Genomic DNA, 18,607 nt, shown 5'->3' with positions numbered 1-18,607 from the left:
CACTGACTGTCTCTATAGCAACTGGCTGACCAATTAGGACACTAGTACCTGCATCTAAACACCCCACTTACACACGCACAAAACAATCAATTCGCTGACACTAGTTCACTTCATTAGCAGTCACTGGGAGCAGTTTAGTGTTATTTTAGTCTATTTGGTTTTTCCACAGCAAAGCATCACAACAGTCTGGCCATACGCACGATTTGTGATACAAAGTTCTTCTTTTTGTCCCTGCGAAGCACGACTGATGACCAACAAAAAGTTGCTTTATTGCTCCTAAAATAACAGTTATCATGCGTGAGCAACTGATGGCAGCTTCCAGCGGGATAACATGCCATGTCACAAACCTCAAATCATCTCAAACCTGTGTTTTTAAAATGACTGTACAGAGGTGGCCTCCACAGTACCCACATCTCAATGCAATACAGCACCTTGGGGATATACGGCCAACAAATCTGCAGCAACTGTGTGATATCATCATCTCAATAAGGAACAAAACCTCTGAGGACTTTCCAGCACCTTGTTGAATCTATGTAATGAGCAATTGAGGTAGTTCACAGGGCATAAGGGGGGTCCAACCCAGTACTAACAAGGAGTAACCAACACAGCTGTGGGAGTACATATTTTGTTGGAACTTTAAATCTTAATATTAAGTCACATTTTTACCATACACCATATACTCATGACTACATTGTCATGTATTATAGTATACAGATCAGTGAATTAAAAGTAATAACGTGTTTTTAGGGACACGCTAAGAAGTCAAAGAATTTTCCAACTAAAGTTCTTTATTTCTTCTACTAAACATATTGCAACTATGACCATAGGTTTTGTTATATTATCCTGAAACCTTATCATACCAATCCTTAATAAAGTGTGCGGCACTGTTTCAATCGTTCAGCCCGGGTCAACTTTGATCTTCAAATCTCCCAGAGGTCAGCTTTGCTAAACCTGCTGCCCGGCCAGTCAATGTGAATGAACAGAATCTGCTCTTTATAACATCAGTCACTGTTTACTATCACGGCCATCTGCTCTGGGTTTAGTGTGTCTGTCTGTGTGTGTGTGTGTGTGTGTGTGAGTGAGTGAGTAGAGTCCATTCAGGGAGAATAATCTCATTAAATGACTACAGTTCTCTTTCACCAGAGTGAACAACACAAACCTAAATGGCAGCTGTGCTCGCTCCCTCTGTGTTTCACACAAACACTAACACAAATGTGCAGCATGTGAGCATGCCACAGCTCCTCTTGCATTTAACTGGCAGTACATATTATATAAATGATTAAACACAGAACTGCAAGTCAAAAATGTGATTAATCTGCAAGAAACAAAATGGTATTTAAAAGACCAATCGTGGCAGCCACTTACCAAGCTTACATATATTTTATATTTTTTCGTGTGTTTTGATGTTTTTTTGTATTTTTTAAGCTCTCCCCAGTTTCCCCCCTCTACTAAGTGACTGATTTATTCAACAGAAAGTAGTTCCCCCCCAAGATTTATTGAAACATTCTTACAGTGAGGATAAGACTGAAAACATTTACCAGGTATTAAATTAGCCAGAGATTCATTTTCTGTTGATTAGTTTGTTTTTGTTCAGCTCTCTCCGTCTCTCTGAAGTAAACAGTCCTTTCTTTCAGCTATGCATCAATTCAGATCAGGTGGTCACACAAATTATAAACACTGCAATAAAATATTCTGTGGAGACGTTTATAATCGAGTCAATTTACTGATGTTTCACTGCACATGTGTGTCACTGTGCGCCTCTTCGCGGCTTATAAAACAGACCTCTTGGGAGTGAGTGTTGTGACGTCTGCCAAAGGAGCAGAAAAAGAGACGAGAGGAGTCAACAAGGCTTGACAGACCTCTTTTCTTTTTTTTGGGTGGGGTGGGGGGGGTGAAGGAGATGTATATTGACACCTCCCCCTCCCTTTTCATTGTTGGAGAGAGAAAGTGGGTTTAAACATGACCCGAGGGTCACGCATACCCATCACAGAGATACACCAGAATGAACACACGGTCTCTCTCTCTCCTGCAGAGCATCTGTCTTCCCCGCCTGCTGACATCAAGACCTTTTCGGGTCACCGGGCCTTTCACACTCTCTCTCACACACACACACACACCAAGACCATTCTCATAAACACGTGCCGTAAATTTATCACTGACGCAGACGCTGCTCAATATGCAAGAAGCACCACCACCACATACGACCAGCCAACCAAAAGGTCTTCTCAAAGAAACAGGAATCCGTAACTATAATACACAATATGTCATACTTTCCTGTTACTTCGGTAAGTTGACCTCATTGAATCATTGAGTAGCACATCAGTACGCAGTAGTAGTTTCAATAACTGCTGACTACTTGGTTAACTGTATACTGGGATATATACGATACTCGAGCAAGTGTAAACCTAGCAGAAATTATTCTTTGTGGTTAAAAACAACGTTCATCACATTACTTCATAATTTATGAAGGTTTTTCTAATGTTTCTCTATTTTCTTAGATTGCTTCACATTTAATCTGCTGGACCTCACAATGTCTGATAACGTCAAATAACTCATTAGAAAAATCTAAGATGAAGCTACTAGAAATCTGCTAATAAAACTACACACCGATACTCCAATACCAGCGGAAATACACAATATTTCACATCCAGACTTGCAGTGTAACGAATATCCACACCAAACACACTGGGTTTGTGCAGAAAATTTGTCCTCAAAAAAAAAAAAAAATACGTGTCAAAAATGGGAATGACATTAAGGTCCTGATGTTTCTAAACAAGAAAATTTTGGGTTCATCCAATTCTCACGAGAAGGAACCTGCAGGGAGATTTAGATCCAGGAGTTGAAGCTGTATCGCGACCATTTCATACATATTTGGGACCACGTGTGAGGAGGCAGAGAAATATAATTTCAGAGACCTAACTGCCCTGGAGCAGTGTATAGCTGGGTGTCTGACGTATATCAGTGTATATTCAGTACCATTGCACGTTTTGAGCCACTTTTTGCCAGATGCAGCGGTCTGATTGGTCAGATCTGTTTATTTGGATCTGAAAAATCGAGTTTGGTTCGGAAAAATAATTCTGAAAAATATTTGCACAAATTTGTGACCTTCGGTGTGTAAAGCCCCCAAGTTTGCAAGATCAATAGTTTGACCTTGTTTTTGAACTCAAGCTCTCCACACGGACATGAAACCCACCTTAACTGAATCCAGCAGGTCTTTTGGGAAAAACCGCCTCAAACCAACGTCTTTCCTGAAAAAAGAAAGACAGGAGGAAAACATCAGAATGTTTATGGTGGTGTAATTACAAAGAAGAATGTTAATTGGCAAGCACTTCTGTCTTTATCTGATCTCAGATGCGTGTTTCATCCTCTCCTGGGGTATTGCCAAAAGCAGACACAGACAGATACAGTTAAATGGGCAGGCAAGAGAAGACAAGAAACCGAAAGCGATGACTAAGTGCTGACAACAGCACACTACTCATCTTTTCCTTTAAAGATGGGGTTGGAGAAAACCGATGAAGGCAGAAAGGGAGAGAGAGTTGCAGGAAGAAGTGCACAGAGGGTGACCACAGAGACAAAGAAAGATGAGCAGAGCTTTAACAGGAAGTTGGCTAATGACTCATACCCCTCAGGAGAAAAGACAAGTGAAGAGAGTGGGAGAAAGGCTGGAAGCTTGCATCCCCCTTTTCCTATTCCTGTTTCCCCAATAAAGGTCAAATGTCAAACTAGAATTAAAATAAAAAAGTCTGAAACAGGAATTAAAAATATAAAAATGTAGTTTTCAGAAATTCTCCCAGATTGTTAAACTTTCTTTTAGAAAATGACCACGAAAGAAACTCCTCTCTAAAACGGTTCTCTCAAAATCAAAGGCATGTCATCACAGGAGCAACGAGAAATACACACAGACAGAAATTATATAATCAAGCTGACCTCAGAGAACGAGCCCTGACAAAGGCCCACTGATTAAACAGCACTGCTCGGGCTCCACAAAGATGACAGCCAACTGCAACCAGCTGACCGTTTACATGAACATTACTGTATGTTCTGTGGCTCCAATGAGAGAAAACGCTTACAGTGCAGACCTACTCGATTTTTCACATTTGTGTAATGTGTTAGAGCAATCTCAAAAGTAATATCGAGTTAAAGCACCTCTGGCTACAATGACTGCATGAGGCTTTGCTGGATAATGACTTCCAACTTTTCTTCCCTCCCCAGAGAGCCAAACTGACTTAGATTAAATAAGCAGAAGGCCACATATTTGATGACTAAAAATAAAACCAACATAAAAGAAAACTCCATGTAAAAACGACACCAGCCCACCTAGATTAGCCTACATCTTGTGTCGCAGTTGTCTCATATGGCCACACACAGAGGCCACCGATCAAATACACTAATTTGAAATTGAATCAAACCGCACTGAAGGCCCACATCTGTCATTTCCCCTAAATTTCCTGAGCATAAGGCAGCCTCTTGTTTATTTTGGGGGATTATTTTGCTTCCCTAGCAGACCATGCTAAGAGGGTTTGGGTGCCATTTCAGTCCCTGGGGCCGGATTCTGCCATTGTGTGATCTAGGACGGCCCTCGGTGGTCCAAACATCTTTCATTTGGGAATGATGACGACTTTCATGCTCTTGGGCATTCTTATGTTTTTCACCAGATCTTCACCAATTTTATCTCCACATCCTTCCTTGGTTTTCTGACATCTGACACCAACTGTTAGAACCTAAAGACAGATGTGTGCCTTTTCCAACTACATCCAATGCATTCAAATTACACATGTGGATTTGAATCAAGATGTAGAAGAATTTCAAAGACCACTGATAGATGTAAGATCTCTCAGATCTCAACTGTATATGTAAGAAAAAAAAATCAATATAGAGACCTTTTACAGGTCAAGCCATAGAATACTCGGCACCATTTATAGGGAAATTGTGTACAAAAGGAAACACATAAAGGGTAAAGTTTCCAAAAATATGTGAATTTCTGATTGGGCATAAATGGTGTCAAATAAGAAATCTCTTCAAAGAAACCTGATAATTATACTTGTTATAATGTTTCTAATGGAAGATGAAAAAGAAGCAGCAGAGGTGAAAAACTCTAATTAAAAGATGAACAGAAGTCTCTGCCTTTTCTGCCAGCAATCCAAAACGGTGGCCAACATGGATCAACTACAGCCAACAGCGCCATACATTACCCAAAGAGCATTATACATTTTTGGCGCTTAATGCTCATAAAGGGCCCAGCAGGCTCTGATGGCCAACTGTCAGCTTCCTGTATCAAAGCCCTAGTAGCTCTTTCCATCTCGCTCTCTTGTTGGTTTAAAATATGCATGAGACAACATCTTTTTCCAATCAACTGAGAGAGGCAGCGAGGGAACGATGGAGACAAAACAAAGAGAGGAAGAGCACAGAAGGAAAACCAGATAAAAATAGGGGAAGTGAACATGGTGCAGAGAGACAGAGAATGAGAAGAAGAGACAAAGAAAAGACAGAAAACATTCCTCTGGATTAATTGGAGAGCTCGTTAGGCTGACGGGCAGAAAGAAAGAAAGACATGAGTGAAAGAGGACAGCTCATTAGAGTCACACCAAGTTAGAGGCAAGCCTCATTTAGAGTTCACTTTGTAAATTCTTCAACCATCTTTCAGAGAATCCACAGTGGGACAACGCATTGAGATAACATGAGTGAAAAACATAGAACGGTTTCCTCTTTAATACCCGTAAATGTAACAACAAGGACTGCAAATATACTCAGCTTCAATTTGCAGTTGCTCACATCCCCGCTTCCTAAAATCTATTCAATTTCTTTTGCACTAATCCAGGTTTCTAGTCAAGTCAAGAGAAACTTCCTCTGCCAAAAAGTGATACACTGTGCTACTTTTTCTGATCTGTAGCTCTGAAAGCGGTGTTTCAAAACACGTTTCCAGGAAGAGAAATGATGAGATTAGGATGGACTGATGCACCAGAGAGGTTGGGAGCCGAACTGTGCTCCTGGAACTCTTTGCTTATGAAGATAATACTTACTCCAGTAGTTCATAGTTAGATTTCTTGTCCAGGGCATTTCCTCTCATCTCTTTAAAAAACCTCCTAGAAATGAATCCAGTGGGAGAGAGAAAGAGAGAAAGAGTGAGGTCATTTTTTTTTTCATTTTCTTTTTCAATAAAATGCAAAAACTGCTGTTGCTTTGCACAATGAATAATAAACTGACTAATGTTGGCAAGAATTATCAGTGTAGCTGACGGGCAGACAGACTGTGCATTCTGCAATGGTGAAGAAAACAACTCAAACTGTACTTTAAATTGTTCGTCCAGCAACAACAAAGGAAACAGAGCGCTTAATACTTGGACTGAACCTTTTATTCTTTGATATTGAAAGAAAAAACAGCAATCTGCATGCCAAGAAATGGAAACAAAAGCAGTGGAGTACATTGTGTTACCTAATTTCGAGACAGCCCAGTTTGAGAGCTACATCTTGTTCCACTTGATCTCCGTTTTCTGTCATGTAGTCGTTCTTCACCTGAAACATGCAAATACGCAAAGGTGTTTATTAAGACATTTACTTCTCAACAAATGGAGGGTCATCTCGCTCACACACACATACAGGCAATCCTGCTGACCTAGATTATCCAAAGAAAAACACACTTGCAGGGTGTCTTCTAGTAGTTCCATATGCATTAGTGCTAGCTGCTGGCAGGGAATGAAATATGTTTGTGTGTCTGGGTGTCTCTTGTGTGCTTGTGCATCTGTTTGTGTTTGTACCTGGTGGTAGAAGTAGTTGAGAGTAGGTTTGTCTTCTGTAAACTGCTGCACAAAGCCCTTTGGTAGATATCGGATTCTTAACTCATACCTACGGAGGAGAGAAAGAAGACAGAGACGTCACTACGTTACACTAATGTAAGGATTATTTGTGATGTGAATATAAAGATGTGCGGGTGAACAGAAGGAGGAGAATCAGCAAGGGACGGAGGGAGATTACAAAAGCGCAAGATGCAAGAATGCAAATGAGAGGAGTGCTTGTAAAAATCAGTGTAGCAGAAACAGACAGAGAGATAGTTGTTGACTTAGTCACACAAAGCAGGCATCTGTTTCTGTCTCCCTCTTTATGTCCACCGAGCAAAAGGTCTCCACCTCACAATAGAATCAGCACTAAGACTGCCACAATAAAGGTAATGTATACCAGAGCATTAACATCCAAACTACTCAGCCTTTACAGCCACACAGCACCGTGCGCACAAGGGCTCTCATCACAATTCGACAGACGGGTCACGCAATTTTTCATGATGCCGGTTGCAATAAATCACTTCTGCTTCGAAATACAATACGGCAGACTGCTGAAGCTAGCCGTTTTTGAAACTACTGACTTTACAAGGCCAAATAACTCATGTCTAACCCAAGCAGGAAACTGTTTATAAAACATAACTTACAAGTTCAACATCCTCCAGGAAGGGGCTTGTTTAAGAGACGCAAGCATCTAAAACTCATCTACCTCATGAGGTCCTGGTTATAAACTTTATAAACTTTAAATAAGATTACCTAATGTTTAGTTTAAGTTTTGTTGCACGTAAACAGGGACAATTGACACAACAAGTCAAACACATGATGGCAAACAATATGTCAAAACACGTTAGAAGCCTGTTTAGACATAACTTTGTATTAACATATTTATTCATAAACTATCGAAAATATTTTCACCGTCCTGAAGACAGTCCCACAAATCCTTCATCCATTTCTGCTGTGTAGCCATGTCAAGGAGAAATAGTCTACCCAGAGATACCCAGTCCTCCCTGGTCCCAGCTTCCTGCTCTACATCTTTCCAGAGGCAAGTGTTCCCAAGCCAGCCAACAGAACATCCAGTATCCAGTGCATCCTGGTTCTAATCCAGGCTTTCCTCTGAGTAGGACATTAACAAAACACCTCATATAGATGGCAGCCTTCTCTACCAACTCTACTCTGAGTCCAGTGCTGACTGAGCACCTCACCCATTCTTCAAGGGAGAGGCCAGATAGATATTTGTGCTGCTTGTGTCTTCATTTTATTGTCTTACTCACTACCCAGACCTCATGGTCATAGGTTAGGGTAGGAATATAGACTGACTGGTGAGGTGAAAATGACACTTTCACACTGAGCATCTGCATCACTTTCAAAGATGCAATAATCTGTCTCAGGCTCCTGCTCTACTTTCCCCTCACTTGTGAGTAAGACCCTGGGATGCTAAAAGTCCTCCACCTGAGTTTATCCCCCAGTAATTAAAAAAAATGTGACCCATCCAAAGTAGGAGGATCCTGTCTGGTCCCTTATAACAGCAGTCTAGCTTGCAATTTGATGTAGTGGCTCTTATCACAACATTACAAATACAGGCTTCATCTTGCACCTCCACTCTTCATTTGGCCGTGCTTGTTCATATTTCTCTCTGACGTGGGATACGCCCAAATCTGGGTGGAGCCAGTGCACTTGGTCTTTGGATTGACCGTTACTGAGCCGCAGGCCAAAACATGAAGTCCAGCGCACTTTGTTGATGTCTAAAATCTTCTGGATGATCCCCTGCAGACAAAGAGGAAAAAAGAGAAATAAAATGACTGATGACTGTGCAAATAATACTTCATATCTATGAAGGTAAAATATGCATAATTACTTTCTAATGTATCTGTGCTGTCCCTGGGTGCCGAAAACACCTGTATAAGTTTGATATGTTTTAAATAAAACAAAACTTTTTGTTGTGTCTTTTTGGTAAAAAAAAAAAAAAAAAAAAGCTTTACTTTATTAACTCAGCCAATGTTTCCCTGACATTTTGGATGAGACCATCAATTTTTTAGTTTATGTCTGCGTGAGTTTGTGTCGGAGACTTCAAGAGATTTAACGTGACATTCCCACCCAAACAACTTGACAGACATCAAACACACGCGCACAATAATGCTCACAGAGCCATGTGTGCTCCCATGTAAAACGCTGGGGGGTCTGACCTAGATACTGAAGTAGAGAGGGATGAAAGGAGAGCAGAGGAGATCGGCAGTGACGTATGACCACTAAAATCTGAGCAGAGCTAGGTAGTTTCTACGTCACAGCGGTGGATCTAAAAGCATCCTGCTAAGTAAACCTACACTAGCACGCGCACACATAAATGGTGCCCTGAGGTGACATGCATTAGCAAGCAAAATATTGTCAGTGCGTTTGGGCCCGTTTTAACAGTGCTGACAGCTAGGACGTTGAGATGAGGACAAATGGCACAAAAAAAAAAAGTAATTTAAAAGTACTCCTGAGTGACAACTGTCACATTTTGACCTGAGAGAGTTATGAGCACTGAGTATTATTACTGTGAAGGCTACTTCTTACTCTAAATAAATATTGTGTGTCTCAGTTAATGGTAAAGTGTCCCTAATATTGTGACACTATACAAAAAAAGCATCTTACCCTGACATCGGTTGCATCACCGTATCTTATATTGGAAGACCAGCAGCTATTTTCTGTGTTGCTCTCAAAGTGATGGCAGACTTTCAGAACCCTGTCCACGGAGCCGGCCATGGTTCGGTCCGATCCCCCCGCACTCAGTCGAGACTTGGCCCCTTCGAGGAGGGTGTGATTCAGGTTGGGGTCCAGGTAGGCTGACGCCATGGTTTTCCCTGCAGACACTGCCGCTGCTAGGTGTCTGTCATATTCTGAGAGACAGAGGAGAGAAAAACGGACTTTAATTAAATAAGGAGTAATCTAATTATTAAACTTAACAAATCCTGTGATAGTTGAATATTTTAAAATATCTTTACAATCAATTCCCATTAAAAAAAACAAAAACAAAGTTTTTTTTCTGTAACAGAATAATGATAATTCTCTGGGTCTAACATTTAGTCTAGTTTCATACGTCCAACCAAGGGCACTTGCATGACAGTAGATTTGTGTGGAGTAATTAGCCTAATATGTACAAGAACACAAATGTGTGTGAGCCTGATTTTAAGTAGACTAATCAAACCACTTTGTTAAGCACAGCGGTTCAACTGCTTATTAATTCAAATTTCTAATCAGCCAGTCACTTGCAGCAACCCCATGAACTTAGGCATGTAGACATGGTCAAAGCAAGCCGCTGAAGTTCAAAATGAGCCTCAGAATGAGGAAGAAAGATTATTTAAGTGACTTTGAACCTGACAAGGTTGCTGGTCCTGGACAGGCTGCTTCAAATATCTCTGAAACTCCTGATTTGCTGACTTTCCCACACAAGAAACAGAGAAAAAGAGACAATATCCAGTGAGCAGCAGTTCTCTAGGCTCCTTCAAAAATGCCTTGTTGATTTCAGAGGTCAGAAGAGAATGGTCAGACTCCTACAAGGTGGATGAACCACATGTTGAAGCCTGAAGCAGATGAGCTACAGCGACACACCTGGTGCCACCCTGCTGTATAAGAACAGGAAACTGAGGATCTAATTCACACAGTATCACCAAAATTGTACGAGAAGATTTTTTTTAAAGCATTTCCTGTTCTGATGAGTCCTGATTTCAACTGCTGAGTCAGAATTTGCCTTAAACACGAAAGCATGGATCCATACTGCCTTGTATCAATGTTTGGGTCTGGTGATGGTGTCATGGTGTGAGGGATTGTTTCAAAGTGCCGGTTAGACAACACATGTCCATCCCTTTATGACCACAGTGCCCCCACCTTCTGATGGCTACTTCCAGCAGGTTAAAACACCACCCCACAAAGCTCAAATAAGCTCAAACAGTGAGTTCACTGCACTCAAACGGCCTCCACAGTCACCAGATCTAAATCCAAAAGAGCACCTTTGGGATGTGGTGGAACAAGAGCCAATAAATGTGAAGCAACTGTGAAGCAACAATTTTAAAACACATTTGAATTTGTGCCACGAAGAATTTAAGCTGTTTTGAAGGGGGTCAAACCAAGTAACCCAGTAATAGTAAGGTCTACCTGTACTCACTCCAGTCAGTTCAAGATAACAATACTAACTTCAGAACTAGTCAAGACACATAGACTTTAACTTTTAATTTAATCCACTTTGAGTGAAAGCAGAACTACAAATAACTATTTTATCAATAAAATGTAACAGTGTCAAAAATTTGCACACATAACCAAGTGACAGTGATGTGTAATTTTTAATTTGTATAGTCAATGGAGTCACTACTGCTACATTAGTTGCATGTTTGTTCTCACACACCCCTTAGACCGTTGCGTTGTTCCAAACTGTGTGCTGCAAGTATCTATTCTTCATGTGTTGTTTTTCACTGAGATACAATACAATGAACAATAAGATACCAGAGAGAGAAATAAAGAGAGAGGTGCAGTCAAGGTCAAGGCTCATTATGTAAGCACCCGTGCCTATAACACAGAGAAGACAATGGATCGCAGGACACCATTTTTCCTGAATAAAAAGTTCGGACATAGACGCACTTCCTGGAATTTCATTGCAACTCCATCTGGAAATGCCTGAGAAGAACTAATTTCTCTACATAAGAGCGTGTGTGTGCGCACGCTGTTGTCAACATGGAAGCGAGAAAAGACAGCAAGATCTCTTTCATGCTCCATTTTTCTACTTCCCTTTCTTCCTGTGTGTCTCCTCTCCCCATCCATTAAAAGGGAAAATGGATATGTGCTAGCAGGTAATTACACCTGAGAGAGCGTGCACACACAGGCACGCGCGCACACTCGCACTGAGATAGCTCAAAACAGAGAGACTGGAAAGAGTTGAGTGATAGATTACAGTAAGAAAATGTGATCCCAACTTAATCTGCCAGTCCCAAATGATGATGACTTCCACATCAACAAATTAAAACTCTCTTAAGATCTCTCTCTTTCTCACACACTCACACACACACACACACACACACACCTTTGGCTGTACACTAGTGCAGTTCCCATGGAGTCAGATGTCACACCGTGAGCGTGAGGAGTCTATGCAGAAAGAAGATTTCATTCATACCTCTCTCCCAACACATGGGGAAGGGGCTACAGCCACTTGTCGCCATGGAAACGCATGTCTCTCCCTCCCTGTGCCTGTCCGCGTCGAGGACAGACAGGCAACCTGCAGCTTCACAACCACGCATCACATGCAGTGAAGTTCTCGTCCGCAGGAGTTAAACAAACACACTAAGCTCCTGACACAGCTGCAAGAAAACCCTCTCATAATCCAAACACTAATTTACACAAGCACGGCGTCTCCGACGAAGAAAAAACAAAACGTCTCTCATTACAAAGTTTGCTTCTCCTTGGCAAAAGCTGCAGTAATAGAGAGGTAAAAGAAGCAATCCTGAAAAATGAATACTTTGTAGTTTGCTGACAATTTGTCTGCAGTTTGAAAATCCAAGAGAAAAACAAAATCAGGGAAAGTTTCTTCTTGTTTATGCGTCTTCTCTTAATCTTTTCCTGTTATCCAAAAGCTCCACAACACAAAAAAAACCTCTCCAGAGACAGAAAGTTACTTTCATCCACAAACTTCACTCCTCCTTTTTTTTCCTGTCCACTCCTCAGCGGCCCCTCTCTGATGACAACACACTGTTTGCTTTTTGCCCGATTTCTGCCCCATGCCTGCACTCCATAGTTACACAGTTGCCTTGGAAGTGTCAGGAGGCTTTCGAATTTGGCTTATTTCATTCAGCGAAGTTCCCCGAGTTGTTGAGAGGGAGCAAAAAGTTTAAAGCCAAAAATCCAACTGAATAGTGCGCATCCAGAGGACCTTCAGTTAGCTAGTGGTCAGACACCAAGAGGCAATTACTGTGCTCAGTCAGAAAAAAAAAAAAAGATCTTCTCTTGGAAACAAAAGTAAGAGAAAAAAGTTGACCAAGAAAAAACAAAGCCAAGAGAGAGAGAAAGAGAGAGAAATGCAGCAATTGTTTTAAGGTGAATGAGAAGTAAAAGAGGACAGAGCAACGCAACAGAAAGAAAGTTGAGTGGGGAATGAGAGCGCTCCAGAGAGGGCTGCTGGAGGGGTAGGAGGAGCCAGAAACTATTAATATGCTAATCCTGTCCCCTCTATGCAATAAACCCTCCCACTTTAGCTCAAGCTGACCTCAGAACAGTTCTCATCTTGAACTAATATTAACACTGCTCAAAAGAGCAGTCCCTTAGAACAACTCTGAAAGTCCTCCTTGCAAGCATAATGCATGTGTTACTGAAGAGAGGAGATAAATATTACTTAAATTCAATAAAAAAGAAAACTATATCTTTATTAACAGAATTTAAAGTCCTTTTCATACTGTCGTTTCATAATGGCATACATGACCTCACTCATGCAGGGTCTTGCAAGCTCAATCAACCACAACACCACCCTGAACTCTATTTCTTATAAACCACCGTTACAGCCAAACAACAAAAAACACAAATATGTTATTTATTTTATAAAGAGAAAAAAAAAAACCTTCTTCCACCACCGACACTGTTCCCAGTTTGTAAACTAGCAGCTGAACCCAATATGGCAAAGCAACCCACTTCAATCACAAGGTTTTCAGAAGATCACACTCCACACTGCACAAAAAGCCCCTCAGCCAGAAAACACACAGAGCTCCCCTGCCAACTATCCCTAATAAAGTGTCCCCATACCCAGCTCTATCAGGCTGCTTGTTAAGTACTGCTTTGAATTTCTATGTTCAGCCAAGCGGCAACCTTGGCTGAAAAACTAAGTCAGCGTCGAGGTGCCAAAAACAGTCACTTGAGGCTGGCTCTAAAAGCGATTCGGACCCCGCAGATCTCCCTCCGTAAAGCCAAACTACATGAGAACAAAAAATGTTTATAACCAGGTATAAAACACCATTTTGGTCTGGTCTTCACCTTAAGTAATTCAAGTCGCTGAACTGGACCTCTCAACTGGTTTTGGAGCATTTGTAATTAAATGATCCACTAAATACAATGGCCTGATGTGAGTTACAGCACATTCAAAAAGTTTTGGTGAGTGAAATTCAAATCATTTCATTAGTCTCTAGGTAAATAGCACTAATTACCAGGTATCCATGTTTGTACTGCATCTCTATACCTTAGGGATACAGCTGGTTAACAAAGGCTGTGCTCAACTAAACGTGGTCACTTATGTGGCACTAAGCCAGTGCCCAAAATATTACTTTGGCTTTGAAAATATTTGTATTAAATGAGCAATGAATTAAAAGGAGCAATCTCACAGATTATGCTGCATGAATATTGTGTTACAGAACAGCCAGCAAGTTGGAAAACATACCCAGCTGGCAAAGTCTGGGCGAATGTACTAACACTGGAGAAAATGTTTAGCTGCACGAAAACATCCAAATTATGGGCTTTTTTAAAATGTTTAATTATGTGTGAACACATCTCACCTGAAGAACAAAAACAGGCCTGAATACTAAAAACACACAAGTGTTCACAAAATCTTAAATTAGCTTAAAACTTAAGATTTCGCCACCAAGTCCTAAAGCTGCTTAACTGAGCAGCCATTTGGGTGTGCATGTGTGTGTACACGTGTGAGTTTCCTATAATTTGCGGCCCATCTCAGGCATAGGCCATTGTTATGAAAATGGGAAAGGGGGTTAGAGTGTGGATGTGGGTGTGTGGACTATTGAAAGCCTTTTGTCAGGGGGCCGGATGTTGCCATGAATGGGAAGAGCTTTTTGGGCCTGAGCCAAAGTCTCTGTTCATATTGTGCTGTGCGCTTATGAACATGTTTTTTAAGCACAGGAGGGAAGCACAGCACCCACTACCTACTTAATGTAAATAACATTTGAAAGCAGCAGGTAAACCTCAGATCTGCACTATCCACTTTGATGTGGTGATGTTTTATTAGCGAACAATCAGCGTGTTTGTGTCGATGCCTTGAAGGTGAAGAGCTTTGAATTTCAAACATGTTAGATTTTTACCTCATGAATTAAACACAAATTATTTTCTGCTTGCAATTTCCACACAATCTTTTACTTGGTCACAGCTCATTAACTCGTTTAAGCTCCCCCTGTTCATCTGTAGAGCAGTTATTAGGCAGTACTACAGACGTCTGTCTGTCAAACACAAAATAAAGTGACTTAATGATTAGACTAATTAGATGATTGCACCGAAATTAGAGCATGAATAAAATGTCCAAAAATTATACTTTGGAAATATGTTAAAATAAAACACAAGACACTGGTGTCATTCTAAAAACATGCGGTCCAACCAACTCTTCTTCCTTTTCATTTTTCTTACTTCCTCACACCTGGCCATGAGCATTGTTAAGCTATGCTCCAGAGGGAAGCTCTGAACATGTTACAAAAACGTCGGTGCTTTGAGAAATAAAAAGTAACATCATCTGATAAATTAATTTGTCTAGATGATAAGTGGAGGGGATTAAAGCCAGACAAAGAGCTAATTGTGTAGCTTGTGGACACGCAGCACTAATCTGCAGTAAGTCCTAAGGTAGGCCCGAACAATTAATTTGATTTTTAATCTTGTTTGTGATTTTGGCCTCCCAGAATTAAACGAACATAATCGACAAAAGCAAACCAAGGAAAAGCAAATAAAGCGCTCCCTAAATCTTTGCCTGACGACATGCCTGCATCTGCCAATCGCAGCTGTTCCCTGCACAGTGCAGCTTTTATTTTTCTGGAATAACAAATAGCAGACTGTCGAAATTAAACAAATATCTAGCACTGCAGAAGGTGAAGAGTTTGTCCGTGGAAGCGGATTATTGCCTTTAGATTTAGCACAAGTCATGTTAACTAGGATCAAATCACGTGCAAAGAGCGCCGTAGAGCCTACACCATAAAGCATGACACCTTAACTTGTTCAACAAAATCAAAACACAGCACTAGCTCCAGTACACCAAATGGATGAAGGCCAAGAAAAACATGAAGTGGGTACCAACATGAATCTTCCAATGTCAACTCAGATATTCATAAAAATCTGTACAGCGCAGCAGTGCATCCATCCAGCTCACAAAGACGCACCGAAATCATGAACACAGTTGCATCTGCACAAAGATGTCTCTAACAAACACGCTGAGCAATTGAGACTTCAGGAAAACGTAAACATAGGAGATGTACTTAGATCCAGTAAATAAATACTTTATTAGAAACTTGTAAGACGTTTCGATTATCAAAAATATAAAAACAGGAGCAGAGCGTTGTTGATTTCATTTTGTTTTTTAAATTATTTATCTTTTTCTTTCTACACGATACATTACATTTAGGTGAATAAGGAGGACTCATTTTATGTTGACAGTGGAATGAAAATGTTTTAGTCGCTATAAATCAACAAAAACTCATAAACTCATAAATAATTGGGGTACTAATACTGAGCAAAATGATCTTGATAATCATTTTGGCCACAGTCGTGCAGCCCGACCCTCGGGTTGTTGTTTCAAGTTTTCTGTCTGCAGTGTGAATATTCTAATTTGACACACAGCCTCTCACTCTCTTCCTCACTCCTGCTCACTAACGAGGCCAACATGTCGACACAAACGCACAGATAAATAGTCCCCCTCTGTTTTCTGTCTGCTTTAATTGTCTTACACAATCACAAACATGACTCAAATAAGCACTTGCTACTAGTTCAGCTGTTCATTAGCAGAAGCACAGAGTCTGACGATGTATATTTGTGCACTTCCTTCAAGGATGCCTATAATAGGATGCCATGTTTCTGTTTTCTGAATAAATAACTGTGTAGACCACAAATAGGATAATACAAATAATATATGATGATATAATATATATCTTATGGTCATGTCATACAATAATACATTGCTACATTCCCACTGCCATTACCTTTTGGGAATAAAATAATACAGATAACACATGTGAAATGTTATCTTTGAGTAAATAATAATAAAAACCGAGAGGCAACTTAAAAGCAATATTTTAGGTTAAATTGATGTTATCCAATTGCTATTTCTATGGCAACTGTGGGTCAGCTACTTACCTGTGTAGTAGGCAATCCTGGAAATATCTGAAAGACAAATGGAGAAATAACAGAGTTAGCCAGTTTGTTAAATTATATGAGATTTGGACAAAGAAAAGATCAAGTCTGTTCAAAACTTAAACAGAACTTTATTGAGTTAATTCCCACAGCAGGTGTCCGCAACTCGATTACTTACAGGCTGTGAATTGCAGAGCGGACGTATTGCTCCACAATGTGTCAAGTTAAGTAGATTAGAAATCAATCAGTCCCCTGTTTTGTAGCACACACACACACTTACTTTTCACTGAGACATTGACAGATTGTTTTTACCAATCGATACCCCCTTTGTGACAAGATTTACCCTCGCTCCTTATAGGCTGAAGCTTCATTGTTTAAGCATGTGAAAGACCTAAAGTGGGGAAACGCCACAGAGCGGGGTTATTGTTCACCGAGATCGGGCAGCTGTGAAACCAGGATGTTACAGGGCGTGATTGAACCTTTTTTGCTTTTGATTGGAGGCTCCAATAAAACATACAATGGTGCTGAAGGCTGCAGAGTTTAGCTGCTTCTATTTAGCTTCTTCTCTGAAACTGCCAGTTTCCCATAACCCCTCTCACATAGACATTTATGTGTACATTCAGAAAACCATAATACTAGCTTCTAAGAGCTAAAGCTCAGACTAATGTTTTGTTTTGTTTTAATTGTGCAGGAGGAAATTTAAGTCCTGGCTGGATTCAGACTGTGGTTAGGAGGAGACACAGTTGGTCAGACTAATCAAGCAAAACAAAGCTTCTCAGGTAAATGTTTTTTTGGAGGGTTTTTTTTTTAAACTTGGCAAGCATAATAAAGCCACCTTATTTTTCATGCATTACAACAAACAAGGTATGTGACTTGACAACACATTTAGCAATAGTCAATGGTAAATCCTGCCGAGCAGGCTAAAAGCAAAAGTATCGGTGCCACTCTTATTACTGTACTCTATAGGTCCCCACACACCCACAGGAAGTCTAGGAGAAGCCTTTTGGGAACATGACACTGAGTCACAGCAATGATAGGGCTGCATGTAGTGGAGGGCAAAAGGATAAGTGCCTAAGTGCTTTGGAAACCCTGATCTACAGAAAAATACTGGGTAAACACGCACCCACAGACCGACTGCAGGGGCTGTCAACATAGATGATGTAAGTAACGGCTGAAAGAAAATCTACACAAAGAAAGAAATGGCATCAAGGTGATTCGTGGTGGGTGTGCTATTGAAATGCTGTGTAACATGAAACCCTCACAGTACTGTTTATGAATGCGTGCATCTATAGTGGTGATGGTAATAAACAGATTCACATACCTCACCGGTGACCAACTGCAATATGACTCGAATTGCAAAATTGTCAGCGTATACCTTCACCAGAGGCAACATTAATCATCAGTTTTCCATTATTAATATTTGCAATAAACTGAGGTCTGTATGTGATTCTATAGCACTGCACAACAAAACAAACATGACGTTATCATGGGAAGATCCAGACATATCAAACTGCACCATGACATATTAGATAACATCGTGGCAGTGCTTTCACTGATAATGTAATTCTAGGAAACCTCATTCCTCTCCAATTTAATTAAGTTTCATTTATATAGCGCCAAATCAGAACAGCAGTTGCCTCAAGGCGCTTTATATTGTAAGGTGAAGACCCTACAATACTATGTCCTCTTGACCCAATCAGCGGGGAAGCCAGAACAGAGCCCACTTTAAGCTGCAGGCACGTATATTTCTTCTAATCACCTCATCTGCAAAGT

At 40.6% G+C, this 18,607-nt stretch overlaps 1 protein-coding gene across 6 annotated transcripts in view; it reads right to left on the bottom strand.

Annotated features, from left to right (window-relative positions):
• Positions 1 to 18,607, bottom strand: part of ptk2aa (protein tyrosine kinase 2aa) — a 64,406-nt gene that overhangs the window by 28,490 nt on the left and 17,309 nt on the right. For 5 of the 6 annotated variants that reach the window (XM_086281243.1, XM_086281245.1, XM_086281244.1 and 2 more), the window contains exons 2-8: positions 16,838 to 16,864; positions 9,404 to 9,648; positions 8,367 to 8,536; positions 6,755 to 6,842; positions 6,433 to 6,512; positions 6,021 to 6,083; positions 3,194 to 3,248 (exon numbers count right to left, since the gene is read on the bottom strand). In XM_086281243.1, the coding sequence (XP_086137369.1) occupies positions 3,194 to 3,248; positions 6,021 to 6,083; positions 6,433 to 6,512; positions 6,755 to 6,842; positions 8,367 to 8,536; positions 9,404 to 9,648; positions 16,838 to 16,864 (728 nt within the window). Of the gene's footprint in view, positions 1 to 3,193; positions 3,249 to 6,020; positions 6,084 to 6,432; positions 6,513 to 6,754; positions 6,843 to 8,366; positions 8,537 to 9,403; positions 9,649 to 11,912; positions 12,869 to 16,837; positions 16,865 to 18,607 lie in introns of those variants that run through there. The other variant, XM_086281247.1, reaches the window with a different exon arrangement.

The sequence above is a fragment of the Aulonocara sp. 'chitande type north' Nkhata Bay genome, linkage group LG22 (assembly GCF_057382095.1).
Source record: "Aulonocara sp. 'chitande type north' Nkhata Bay isolate Kocher_YH1m ecotype deep benthic linkage group LG22, A_spYH_male_GT1.1, whole genome shotgun sequence".
NCBI classification, from domain to species: Eukaryota; Metazoa; Chordata; class Actinopteri; order Cichliformes; family Cichlidae; genus Aulonocara; species Aulonocara sp. 'chitande type north' Nkhata Bay.
Note: the sequence above shows the minus strand (reverse complement) of the source record. Positions and strands in the feature narration are given on the sequence as shown.